This window comes from Lithobates pipiens, unplaced genomic scaffold (genome assembly GCF_037356315.1).
Source record: "Lithobates pipiens isolate NorthernLeopardFrog02 unplaced genomic scaffold, aLitPip1_a1.2 Scaffold_19, whole genome shotgun sequence".
NCBI classification, from domain to species: domain Eukaryota; kingdom Metazoa; phylum Chordata; class Amphibia; order Anura; family Ranidae; genus Lithobates; species Lithobates pipiens.
Window position 1 is genome coordinate 419,860,949 of NW_027507764.1, and position 13,184 is coordinate 419,874,132.

The following is a 13,184-nucleotide window of genomic DNA, read 5'->3' on the forward strand; positions in this document are numbered from 1 at the left end:
CTTGGGGAACCCCTGCTAATAATGGAAAATCTACTAGACATGTGCAGAGTAAAATATTTCGTTTCGGAATTTCGTTTTCGTCTGAAAACTTAATTTATTTAGTTACTCCCGAAATTCGTTTTTATTTATTTCATTTTTCGTTCAAAAATTGCATTCGTCCGAAAATCCACATGAATCACGGTCGAATCTGTCTTTGAAGGCTTATGGTGTCTGTCGAATGTATAAAGAAGATTCGACGGAGCTAGTATATAGCATACTTTAGAACCCTATTAAAGTCTATGGGACTCCAACGTTCAAAATCTAAAGTGCTCATTTTAAAGGCTAATTTGCAAGTTACTGTCCTAAAAAGTGTTTGGGGACCTGGGTCCTGCCCCAGGGGACATGGATCAATGCAAAAAAAAGTTTTAAAAACGGCCGTTTTTTCGGGAGCAGTGATTTTAATAATGATTAAAGTGAAACAATAAAAGTGTAATATTCCTTTAAATTTCGTAGGGGGGGGTTGTCTATAGTATGCCTGTGAAGGGGCGCATGTTTCCCGTGCTTAGAACTGTCCCTGCACAAAGTGTCATTTATGCAGGAAAAAAAGTCCTTTAAAATCACTCGCAGCTATAATGAATTGTCGGCTCCCGTAATACAGAGAACACTCATTGAAAGTCATTGATAAAAAAATAAATAAATAAATAAAAAAAAAAGCGTGGGGGTCCCCCAAATTCAATTACCAGGCCCTTCAGGTCTGGTATGGATATTAAGGGGAACCCTGCCTCAAATTTAAGAAAAAATTTGACGTGGGGTTCCCCCTAAATATCCATAACCAGACCCTTCAGGTCTGGTATGGATATTAAGGGGAACCCCGCGTCAAATTTAAAAAAAAATTGACGTGGGGTTCCCCCTAAAAATCCATACCAGACCCTTTATCCGAGCACGCAACCTGGCAGGCCGCAGGAAAAGAGGGGGGGACGAGAGAGCGGCCCCCCCTCCCTCCTGAACCGTACCAGGCCACATGCCCTCAACATTGGGAGGATGCTTTGGGGGTCTGTGACCCCTCAAAGCACCTTGTCCCCATGTTGATGAGGACAAGGGCCTCATCCCCACAACCCTGGCCGGTGGTTGTGGAGGTCTGCGGGCGGGGGGCTTATCAGAATCTGGAAGCCCCCTTTAACAAGGGGACCCCCAGATCCCGGCCCCCCCCTGTTTGAAATGGTAAGGGGGTACAAAAGTACCCCTACCATTTCACAAAGAAAGTGTAAAAAATGTTTAAATAAAACAAACACACTTTTGAAAAATTCCTTTATTAAAAATAAAAAAATAAAAAAAAGATTCCAGCGGCGGTAATCCACTCTTGCTGTCCATCGACGGACGGTCATCTCTCCAGCGATGTCTAATATCATCCAGCGCAGCGCAGCATCCTTCTTCTGTCTCCGTGGAGGAGACACTACAGACATTCCGGCGGCTGACGTTTGTTATATACGGAGGGCGGGGCCACCCGTCACCTGACCCCGCCCCCTCTGACGCAAGGGGAAACCCGGGGTTCCCCGTGACGTAGGGGTGACCCGCACCCCTCTGATGTAACGGAAACCTGCCTGTGTTACATCAGAGGGGTGCGGGTCACCCCTACGTCACGGGGAACCCCGGGTTTCCCCTTGCGTCAGAGGGGGGCGGGGTCAGGTGACGGGTGGCCCCGCCCTCCGTATATAACAAACGTCAGCCGCCGGAATGTCTGTAGTGTCTCCTCCACGGAGACAGAAGAAGGATGCTGCGCTGCGCTGGATGACATGAGACATCGCTGGAGATATGACCGTCCGTCGATGGATAGCAAGAGTGGATTACCGCCGCTGGAATCTTTTTTTTATTTTTTTATTTTTAATAAAGGAATTTTTCAAAAGTGTGTTTGTTTTATTTAAACATTTTTTACACTTTCTTTGTGAAATGGTAGGGGTACTTTTGTACCCCCTTACCATTTCAAACAGGGGGGGGGCCGGGATCTGGGGGTCCCCTTATTAAAGGGGGCTTCCAGATTCTGATAAGCCCCCCGCCCGCAGACCTCCACAACCACCGGCCAGGGTTGTGGGGATGAGGCCCTTGTCCTCATCAACATGGGGACAAGGTGCTTTGAGGGGTCACAGACCCCCAAAGCATCCTCCCAATGTTGAGGGCATGTGGCCTGGTACGGTTCAGGAGGGAGGGGGGGCCGCTCTCTCGTCCCCCCCTCTTTTCCTGCGGCCTGCCAGGTTGCGTGCTCGGATAAAGGGTCTGGTATGGATTTTTAGGGGGAACCCCACGTCAATTTTTTTTTAAATTTGACGCGGGGTTCCCCTTAATATCCATACCAGACCTGAAGGGTCTGGTTATGGATATTTAGGGGGAACCCCACGTCAAATTTTTTCTTAAATTTGAGGCAGGGTTCCCCTTAATATCCATACCAGACCTGAAGGGCCTGGTAATTGAATTTGGGGGACCCCCACGCTTTTTTTTTTATTTATTTTTTTTTTTTTTTATCAATGACTTTCAATGAGTGTTCTCTGTATTACGGGAGCCGACAATTCATAATAGCTGCGAGTGATTTTAAAGGACTTTTTTTCCTGCATAAATGACACTTTGTGCAGGGACAATTCTAAGCACGGGAAACATGCGCCCCTTCACAGGCATACTATAGACAACCCCCCCCTACGAAATTTAAAGGAATATTACACTTTTATTGTTTCACTTTAATCATTATTAAAATCACTGCTCCCGAAAAAACGGCCGTTTTTAAAACTTTTTTTTGCATTGATACATGTCCCCTGGGGCAGGACCCGGGTCCCCAAACACTTTTTAGGACAGTAACTTGCAGAATCTTTTCTCTCTGTCAAATCTTTTTTCTCTGTCGAATATTTTCTCTATATAATCTTGGACTAATAGAGGTAAGGTTAGGCACATTCGAACACAGGTTCTATAGACACGTTGTCAGAGTCACGTCGAATCTCCTATTCTATATCGAACTGTTGTAACAATGAAAACGAAAATAAAGCATTTATTTATGTCGGATCTTTCGTTTTTCGGATTTTGTGCTTTCGTTATCGTTTGGCAAAACGAAAACGAAAATAGCTGAAATTCGGACGAAAATGCATTCGGACGAAAACGAATGCACATGTCTAAAATCTACACCTCGTCATACATTATTGTGATGGTCAACAAGGAGAATGCTTCATACACTTGTGGTTATTGGGAAGAATTGCCCCCTTACAGATGACTAAAAAGATGAATGGTGTCCTTGAGAACTTACCTGAGAGGCAGAAATTAACCATTGCTCAGGGAACCCCTAGCAACCTCTAGAGGAACCCAAGGGTTCTATGGAACCCTGGTTGAGAAACCCTGATGTATGGTATACTATGCCTTCTATACTGCATCCCCTAAAACCTAGAGGGGAGGTGCCTGGAACATATGTAGCCACTCTCACTGGTTCCATGTACCATTGCAATATAACTTTATAATTTGCCTTTATTAGTGAGATGTTTATATATGATTTTGAGGTGAATTGTGCAATTTTAACCCGTTTGTCAATTTCCATGGTTGCCTCTATATCCTGTTCACACTTGTTCATATAAAATAGTTTTTCCGACTTTGAGGACAAGATACTGTATATTTTCGAGATGTGGCCTGTATGCTTATCGAAGGACCTACACAGGTATTCCATTGAGGTGGAGGCTGTGATATCATTTGTACACTGTAAAGCCTTCATATAATAATCTGAAGGTAACGGTATAATTCCGTGTTAGGGAGTTGATATTTATCGATTGGGGTTTGTTTCGATAAGATACCTTTGTGGTCGCACAAATCGGCAATACTTATCAAGCTCTTGTTAGTCCACCATGCGAACGCTTGAGGATTAAGACCTGGGGTGAAATCTGGGTTACCAGTCAACAGGGCTAGGGGAGAATGGGTGGATCGGAGTGCATAAGGCTTCAGCAATCTGTCCCATAAACTTGGTGAAAAAGATAATGTAGGGCACATTATAATTGGTCTATCTCTCATGCATAGCCACGTCATGTGACTAATCGGTTTAGTGGTGTGGAGGCATGATTCAATTTTCATCCAAGCTGGTTGAATTTGTGAGGAGTGGGAACGGATTAATTGGGCTAATTGTGCTGCCTCAAAATATTTGGCCAAATTCGTAACCCCAAGTCCCCCCCTCATTTTGGGTGTATAGAGGGTGCGCCTATTCACCCTGGGTCTCTTATCCCCCCCAGACGAATTTCATAATAGACCATTCTGTAGTACTTATATATTGGTTTTGTGGATAGCATTCGGAAGTGTTCTAAACAAATACAACAATCTCGGTAAGAGGTTCATCTTTATTGAGTACAGCCTACCGAAACAGGACGGTGGATTGTTGGCCCGTCTTAGAAGGTTCGCTGTCAGTTTTCTGTGTTGTGGAGCATAGTTGGCCCAATATAGGGTCTGTAGGGAAGGAGTTAGAGATTCCCACATATGGGAGAGCTTCTCTTTGCCAATTGAACTGGAATGAATTTTTAATTAATTTCACCGTTTGCGGCTCTAATGTAAGGTTTAAAGCTTCCGATTTGGAATGATTAATCGTAAGACCTGAAAAAGCTGTGAAATGGTGTAAGGTTTGATACAGGTTAGGCAGTGATGTTACTGCCGATGAAAGAAGCATTAAAATGTCAGCAAAGAGGGCACATTTGTCCTCCCTATCTCCACGGTATATGCCTTTTTTATATCTGGGTGGTTTCTTAATTTGTTTGCCAAGGGTTCTAGTACCATTATAAATAAAATGGGTGATAAAGGGGAGCCTTGTCATGTCCCCCAGTGTATATCTATGGTGTGTGATCTATATCCTTTTATTAGGAGTCTAGCAGTAGGTGTGCTATACAATGTCTGTAATGTAGTCATAAAATTAGGCCCAAATCCATATCTTTTCAATGCATAGTGTATGTAATCCCACGTCAGTCGAACGATTTACAAAGGTCTTGTGACCATAGTATACCCTTGCGTTTGCCTTGATTGTCCCAATTTGAATGAAGTGCTACTATTATAACTGTCACCCGTCTGGTTTGGTCAGAAGCCTGATGGTTGGGAACAAATCCTACCTGGTCTGGATGTTTATAATTGGAAAGGAAAGTATTCATTCTAGTCGCTAAGATTTTGCTCAACAATTTGAGGTCCCCGTTAATGAGCGAGATCGGGCGATAGCGGGGTCCCCATGGTCCTTCCCTGGTTTGGGAATTACTTGTATGAAGGCAGCATTTTCTTGTGTGGCTATGGGAGCCCCCCTTCTCAATGCGTTAAAGGAGCATAGATGTGGTGCCAATATGTCTGCATATTTTCTATAGTAATGGCCAGTAAAGCCGCCTGGGCCAGGTGCTTTTGTTGGGTTCAAGCTTTTAATTGCTCCCTCTGTGAAGTCATCTTCCATAAGCTCTATATGTTCCTGTGCTACCTGCAGGAGGGGGATATCATGGAATAATTTGTCCGCCTGAGCTGTGGGGAATGGGTTTGGTTTCTTGTATAGTTTAGAGAAAATATTTGGGAATTTTTGAGTTCTCAATCTTGGCATGGCAGGATTGTACGGTCGAGGGGTAAGTTTCCTGGCCAGGAGTGTAGTGGGTTTGTCTCCCAGTCTGTAGAATCGATGCCTAGACCAACGTAGATGCTTCTCAGCCTTAGTGGTGAGACTAAAATTCAATGCTGTATGTGCCGCTTCTATTTTGTCTCGAGTCTAGTTGAGGATTAGACTTTTGTTCCTGGACTATGTGTTGTAACTCCTCCTCTTGTTGTTGTATCATTTTGTGCATGGTTGTGTTTGTTGCTAAAGGCTATTTGGATCAGTTTGCCACGAATTGTGGACTTATGTGCTGCCCAATTAACACTAGGGGAGGTATCAATTGCACAATTTTCAGTAAAATTTTGTCGCAGGGCAGTCTCTATCTCTGTAAATATGGTAGGATCATTGAGTAATGAGGCATTAAGATGCCACATTGAGGGTTTTGGTCTAGTCCACAAGTCAGTTAATGAAATTTTGTACTAATGAATGAATGAATGAAATACTTGTATAGCGCACAATGCGAACTGAATCGCCTCTAGGCGCTGTGAGTGGACAGACCACGAGGTGGGTAGTATTTTGGCCGAGTCTACAGAGGGGAGAAGTGGTGGTAGTGTAAATGTATGGTCTATTCGTAAAAATATGTTTTATGGACCTGAGAATAATGGGTGTAATCCCTGCTTGTGGGATGGAGGTCCCTCCAGACATCGATGAAGTCATGGGAGTGTAATATCCAAGCCAATTTGCAACCCTGTTTGGGGGTGTGTTTCAATATTGGTTTGTGTGCATTTGTTCTATCCATGTGAGAGCAATGGGTGCTTAACAGTAGGGTTCGGTAGACTGTACTCGCCTGTTGTAGTTATCCATCTTTACCTCCGAGGTGCTGGTGTTTTGGTTGAAATCTTTTGACTTTGGAAGCAGGGGTGCCCTCAAGAGAAAGGATATAACGGAGAAAAGTGAAACAAGAATTGTCAGGATGAGGTACACTGGACCAACGTATACCTGCAACCCAGAGATGATGAAACAATGTCAGCTGACATAACAGTAAAAAAATCATGGAGGTTCGGGAAATTGGAGTTTCTATCAACTTTCTATCAACTTTTTTTGTTTCCCTCTGGTGTCTCCGGATTTCTTTTAACCCCCTCGTGCTTTAGGGTAAAAAAATGTTCTTGCCTGAACACAATTTTGTAACTTTGATATGTGTTGGTAAAACTGTACAAATTGTCAACTACTTTGAGAGATTAGAGATAAATATTTTGTTGTAAAGACCCTATACATATAGTGATTTTGCCTGAATTCTGTATTCTGCTACTTTAGATGCTTGAATCTACCATACATGCCTTTACTTTTTCATCCTCGATGCTTGGTGAGGAGGTTCAACTTCACTTCATCATCCCCAAGTCCAAAGAACATCATTTCGTCTTTAGCAAACAGGGCAAGCACCTGGAGAGCATGCGGCTCCCCCTGGTGTCCGATAAAGTAAGTGTCTGTTTCACTTGTGCTCCTCAATATAAGGCAAAGAGTAAGGAAGTGACTATTTTGACGTCTTTTTCCACAGAACCCCAACATCAAGAGTCCAATTTTTACACCTTCAAGTGGCCGACATGAACATGGACTATTAAACCTATATCATGCCATGGAAGGTAACAGTCACCTGCATATTATGGTCGTAAAGGAGTATGAGATGCCACTTTACCGAAAGTACTGGGCCAACCACATCATGCTGGTTCTTCCTAGCATGTTTAATAATGCTGGAGCTGGTAAGTGACTACATCCATTGCTTCCTTAACCACTTTACCTCATGTTAAGTGATTGATTTTGGTTGTTAAATCTGTCGCCACTCATTCAGATACATGCATCCATATACCATATACAGTACAGACCAAAAGTTTTGACACACCTTCTCATTCAAAGAGTTTTCTTTATTTTCATGACTATGAAAATTGTAGATTCACACCGAAGGCATCAAAACTATGAATTAACACATGTGGAATTATATACTTAAAAAAAAAGTGTGAAACTGAAAATATGTCTTATATTCTAGGGTCTTCAAAGTAGCCACCTTTTGCTTTGATTACTGCTTCACACATTCTGGTATTCTGTTGATGAGTTTCAAGAGGTAGTCACCTGAAATGGTTTTAACTTCACAGGTGGGCCCTGTCCGGTTTAATAAGTGGGATTTCAAGCCTTATAAATGGAGTTGGGACCATCAGTTGTTGTGCAGGAGGTGGATACAGTACACAGCTGATAGTCCTACTGAATAGACTGTTAGCTGCTTTTTTCTTGCCATAATACAAATTCTAAGTAAAGAAAAATGAGTGGCCATCATTACTTTAAGAAATGAAGGTCAGTCAGTCCGAACAATTGGGAAAAACTTTGAAAGTGTCCCCAAGTGCAGTGGCAAAAACCATTAAGCACTACAAAGAAACTGGCTCACATGAGGACCGCCCCAGGAAAGGAAGACAGAGTCGCCTCTGCTGCGGACGATAAGTTCATCCGAGTCACCAGCCTCAGAATTCGCAGCTTAACAGCAGCTCAGATTAGAGAACAGGTCAATGCCACACAGAGTTCTAGCAGCAGACACATCTCCAGAACAACTGTTAAGAGGAGACTGTGTGAATAAGGCCTTCATGGTAAAATGGCTGCTAGGAAACCACTGCTGAGGACAGGCAACAAGCAGAAGAGACTTGTTTGGGCTAAAGAACACAAGGAGTGGACATTAGACCAGTGGAAATCTGTGCTTTGGTCTGATGAGTCCAAGTTTGAGATCTTTGGTTCCAACCACCGTGTCTTTGTGCGACGCAGAAGAGGTGAACGGGTGGACTCTACATGCCTGGTAAAGCATGGAGGAGGAGGTGTGATGGTGTGGGGGTGCTTTGCTGGTGACACTGTTGGGGATTTATTCAAAATTTAAGGCATACTGGACAAGCATGGCTACCACAGCATCTTGCAGCGGCATGCTATTCCATCCGGTTTGCGTTTAGTTGGACCATCATTTATTTTTCAACAGGACAATGACCCCAAACACACCTCCAGGCTGTGTAAGGGCTATTTGACCAAGAAGGAGAGTGATGGGGTGCTGCGCCAGATGACCTGGCCTCCACAGTCACCGGACCTGAACCCAATCGAGATGGTTTGGGGTGAGCTGGACCGCAGAGTGAAGGCAAAAGGGCCACAAGTGCTAAGCATCTCTGGGAACTCCTTCAAGACTGTTGGAATGCCATTTCAGGTGACTACCTCTTTAAGCTCATCAACAGAATGCTAAGAGTGTGGGGACCAGTAATCAAAGTAAAAGGTGGCTACTTTGGAGAACCTAGAATATAAGACATATTTTCAGTTGTTTCACACTTTTTTGTTCAGTATATAATGCCACATGTGTTAATTCATAGTTTTGATGCCTTCAGTGTGAATCTACAATTTTCATAGTCATGAAAATAAAGAAAACTCTTTGAATGAGAAGGCGTGTCAAAACTTTTGGTCTGTACTGTATATTATGAAGGTCCACACTTCTGCCATACCAATTTTTGCTACCCAGAATTCAAACAGCTTTTAAGAAAGGCAGCTACTTCTGATCAATGGTGAGATAATTAACATTAACTAATATGGATGCCTAACTAGTATAGATGACACCATCAAGGCCCCAAAGATGACTCGTTGGTCGCTTTTATCAGGTTAACCTTTTATAAATTAAGCTCAACAGAAGGCTATAAAACACAATTTATTCATGTTGTGTTCACTAAAAATAAAAAGTATATGTAATTTTCTGTAGGAACAAATATTCAAACCTAAATCTGTCAGCAAAGCAACATTCACAGTGGGAGGGGCAGTACTGGGCTAATCATGGCTCTGCTGCTTTGTACCGTAGGAGGAGAGGGCTATGACCTCATGGGTGTGTTTCTTCTCCTTTTTCTGTCCAGTCACAGTGCCACCTTACTATATTACATCAAAAAGGGAAAGGGGATAAGGAAAAGGACATGGACCTTTTGGTCAGAGTGTCAGCTAGCCAGGTCAATGATGGGAGTTTCCGACTCATCCAAAATGAGGATGGCGTGGACCAATAAGGGATTCAGAATGTTCAGACCTAACTATAGTGCCTTAAAATTGCAGGCAAAAACCACCGAAAAAATCAATAATCTTAGGTGCTTGCTTGCAGCGTTTCATAAAAAAAAAAAAATGTATTCACTTGAAGTGTGCTTTTGAACCTGCTAGGAAATTAAACTACTCCATGAGTCAAATCCCTGGCAGAGCCCCCTCCCTACTTGCACTTCCAAGTCCTTTCATCTTTCAGGACTCTCTAATTTACTTTCTGTGCCCAGGTCTTTCACCCCTCTGCTCACCCTCCCACGTAAACCGTTATATAGCTGTCAGAGGAGGACTAAAGGGAAATGCTTTAGAGGGTCACATGAATGAAAGCTGTCCTACTGTTGTGGCTGATATCACAAAAAAATGGCGGCACCCAGCAGCAGCCTCAGGGCTTTTGGCTGTCTACAGGAGGAAGGCTTTTACAAGTAAATATCATGCATGAAATCTATTAAATTTTTTTTTTTCTTTAACCACTTACCATTTGGCTGGCCAAAGACCAGAGCACTTTTTGTAATTCGGCACTGCGTCACTTTAACTGACAATTGCGCGATATAAAATAGAACTTTCTTTTGCACTATAAACAAAAAAAAGACAATTTTGAAAAAAAAAATGCATTATTTTTTACTTTTTGCTATAATATCCCCAAAAAATATATATTAAAAAAAAAAAATTTTTTTTCCCTCAGTTGAGGCTGATACGTATTCTTCTACATATTTTTGGTAAAACAATTGCAATAATAGTTTGATTGTTTTGCGCAAAAGTTAGTGTTTACAAAATAGGGGATAGTTTTATCGCATTTTTATTTTTTGTAGCAGTAGTAATGGCGATCATGACTGCGACATTATGGCGGACAGATCGGACACTTTGACGCAATTTTGGGACCATTCACATTTATACATCAATCAGTGCAATTAAAAATGAATTGATTACTGCGTAAATGTGACTGGCAGTGAAGGGGTTAACCACTAGGCGGCACTGTAGGGGTTAAGTGTGTCATAAGGAGTGATTCTAACTGAGGGTCTGTGTGTGACACAACACTGATCACCGCTCCCGATTACAGGGTGCGGTGATCAGTGACGGTGTCACTAGACAGAAAGGGGAAATGCTTGTTTACATCAGAATTTCCCCTTTCTTCCTCTCTGAGACGATTGCGGGTATACACGCGGACATAGAGTTCCAACGGCCGTGCGCCCACAACCCATCTCTTAAAGGGCAATGTACAGATACATAATTCTGCCTGTATGTGCCCTTCTGCTGCAGTATATCTGTGTGAGGCGGTCGGGAAGCGGTTAACAAGAAACCTACATTGCACATTGGTAATAATTCTACAAGAATCAGCGTGTGCTATAAATTACCTCCAGCATTGTTCCGGTTTCTTCTTGCTGGAGGCTGACATTTTGCTGAAACCCAGATCTCCTGAGCAGAAGTAAATCATAAAGTGGAATTAAAACCATCAATTTAACAGTTTTTAAAAAGTTACATTCCTGGAATGCTGGGATTGCAAAAGCTGGTTACTACTGTGGTTTTTTTTTTTTTTTGTGCAATCCAGCAGGTCTGAAAATAAAGTAATAGGAGGGGCGCTGAAAAAATTATAAATATAAATGTCAATTACAAATGTGAAAATTAATAATCATAGAACGCCTCAAGTAATAGTCAACCTATCACCATGAATTAAAAAACAAATATTTGCAAAGAAATGAATAATATAGATAATACAATAAAAAATAAAGTCCCACTTAGATACTAGAAAAACAAAAATATCCACAGTCCAAGACAGTGATTCATTCAGTGAAAAACTCCGTCTAAATCCATATGCCAGAAGGCGGCTGAAATCTTCTACAAAGTTGTGACACGTCCCTTCACCAAAAATTTTTTGGACACAGAAAACACCCCAACTGTGAAGATAAAGTTGTCTTCTTACCAGATGCTGTTGACTACTTTACTTAAAAAGATAGTCAAATAGGCTTATGCAGGTGAATTCCCTGCTCACATGGAATATGGTGGACCTCTTATGGAAAAAACCTTCTCCTCATAGATTCAGACAGGTCATAAAAAAAGGAGCGCAAACAGAATCCATATAGTGTGACACCGTTTAATAATAAAAATAAATTAAAAAACATAAGGCCAAATGGCTGCTTACATATGCCGGTGCCCGACCTGGCACTGGGGCTGCTCGCTTAAAACAATAGTTTCGTAATGGATGCGTAGTTCCTCGTTGTGTAGGGCGTGCGTTCCACCAAGAAACAGCCGACAACCAAAAACGTCTGGAACTGTACGTGTACGAACATGACTAGGTACCGCCTCGACGTACGTTTCGTTTGACACGTCATCAGGAAGCGTACCTAGTCACAGAGTCAACGTTCTTTATGGTGTCTCGATCGATCGAAAAGACCAATAGAGAAACACTTAATTTGGTACGCAGCCTCAGTCCCACTCAAGGCTTAATAGATAATCCATTGTTTATAAAACATGACTGGCTTCCATACTTAACAAATAAAAAACAAACAAATAAAAACTCAACATAGTTCACCCTAGATCACAGGGAAAAAACTATACATAGCAAAAAAAATGTAAAAAAATAAAAATGAAAAAATAATAATAATCCTGTCAATTAATTCCTATTAAAAGAAAGGAGAGTGAATTACTTTCTTGTAATTTACAAGATTAACCTCTAGATGTCAGTCTATAGGTGAAAGTATCTAATACCACTCATTAAACAGAGAATGGTTTTTAAACCTGAATATTTAGTTACACTTTTTATAAGATATATTAGTACCATTCCTAAAAAATATTTAGCAATAATCTTATCTATATATGTAAGGAAAAAACAAAACAAAACCCTACATCATAAGATAAAAAATTCAAATTAAAAATGGGAAAAGAGAAACTCTTGATCAAAAAAGGATTTCAATCATTGGACAAAAAACAATTTAAATCAAGCTCTATGTTCATTCCTAAAGGCTGCATTGTCTTTAATTTATATATCCATTTTGTTTCATTCTTTGATATTTCCCTTTTCATGTGTGTTCCTCTCCAATGTTTTGAAATCTTATCGATCCCATAGAATTTGCAAAGTGAAGGGTCGCTATCATGATGTGATTTAAAGTGTCTTGACACACTATGATTGGTAAAAACCTTTCTTAATATTTGTGAGATGTTCATTAATTCAAATTTTTAACTGTCTATGTTTTTCCCAATCAGTGTGTCAAGACACTTTAAATCACATCATGATAGCGACCCTTCACTTTGCAAATTCTATGGGATCGATAAGATTTCAAAACATTGGAGAGGAACACACATGAAAAGGGAAATATCAAAGAATGAAACAAAATGGATATATAAATTAAAGACAATGCAGCCTTTAGGAATGAACATAGAGCTTGATTTAAATTGTTTTTTGTCCAATGATTGAAATCCCTTTTTTGCTCTAGAGTTTCTCTTTTCCCATTTTTAATTTGAATTTTTTATCTTATGATGTAGGGTTTTGTTTTGTTTTTTCCTTACATATATAGATAAGATTATTGCTAAATATTTTTTAGGAATGGTACTAATATATCTTATA

General features: G+C 41.1%; 1 protein-coding gene across 1 annotated transcript in view; it reads left to right on the forward strand.

The window, feature by feature from the left end:
- The window catches only part of GREB1L (GREB1 like retinoic acid receptor coactivator), a 192,644-nt gene that overhangs the window by 160,728 nt on the left and 18,732 nt on the right, over window positions 1-13,184 (forward strand). Inside the window, exons 27-28 of the mRNA XM_077492552.1 lie at window positions 6,857-7,018; window positions 7,098-7,299. Coding sequence (XP_077348678.1) covers window positions 6,857-7,018; window positions 7,098-7,299 — 364 coding nt within the window. The remainder of the gene's footprint in view (window positions 1-6,856; window positions 7,019-7,097; window positions 7,300-13,184) is intronic.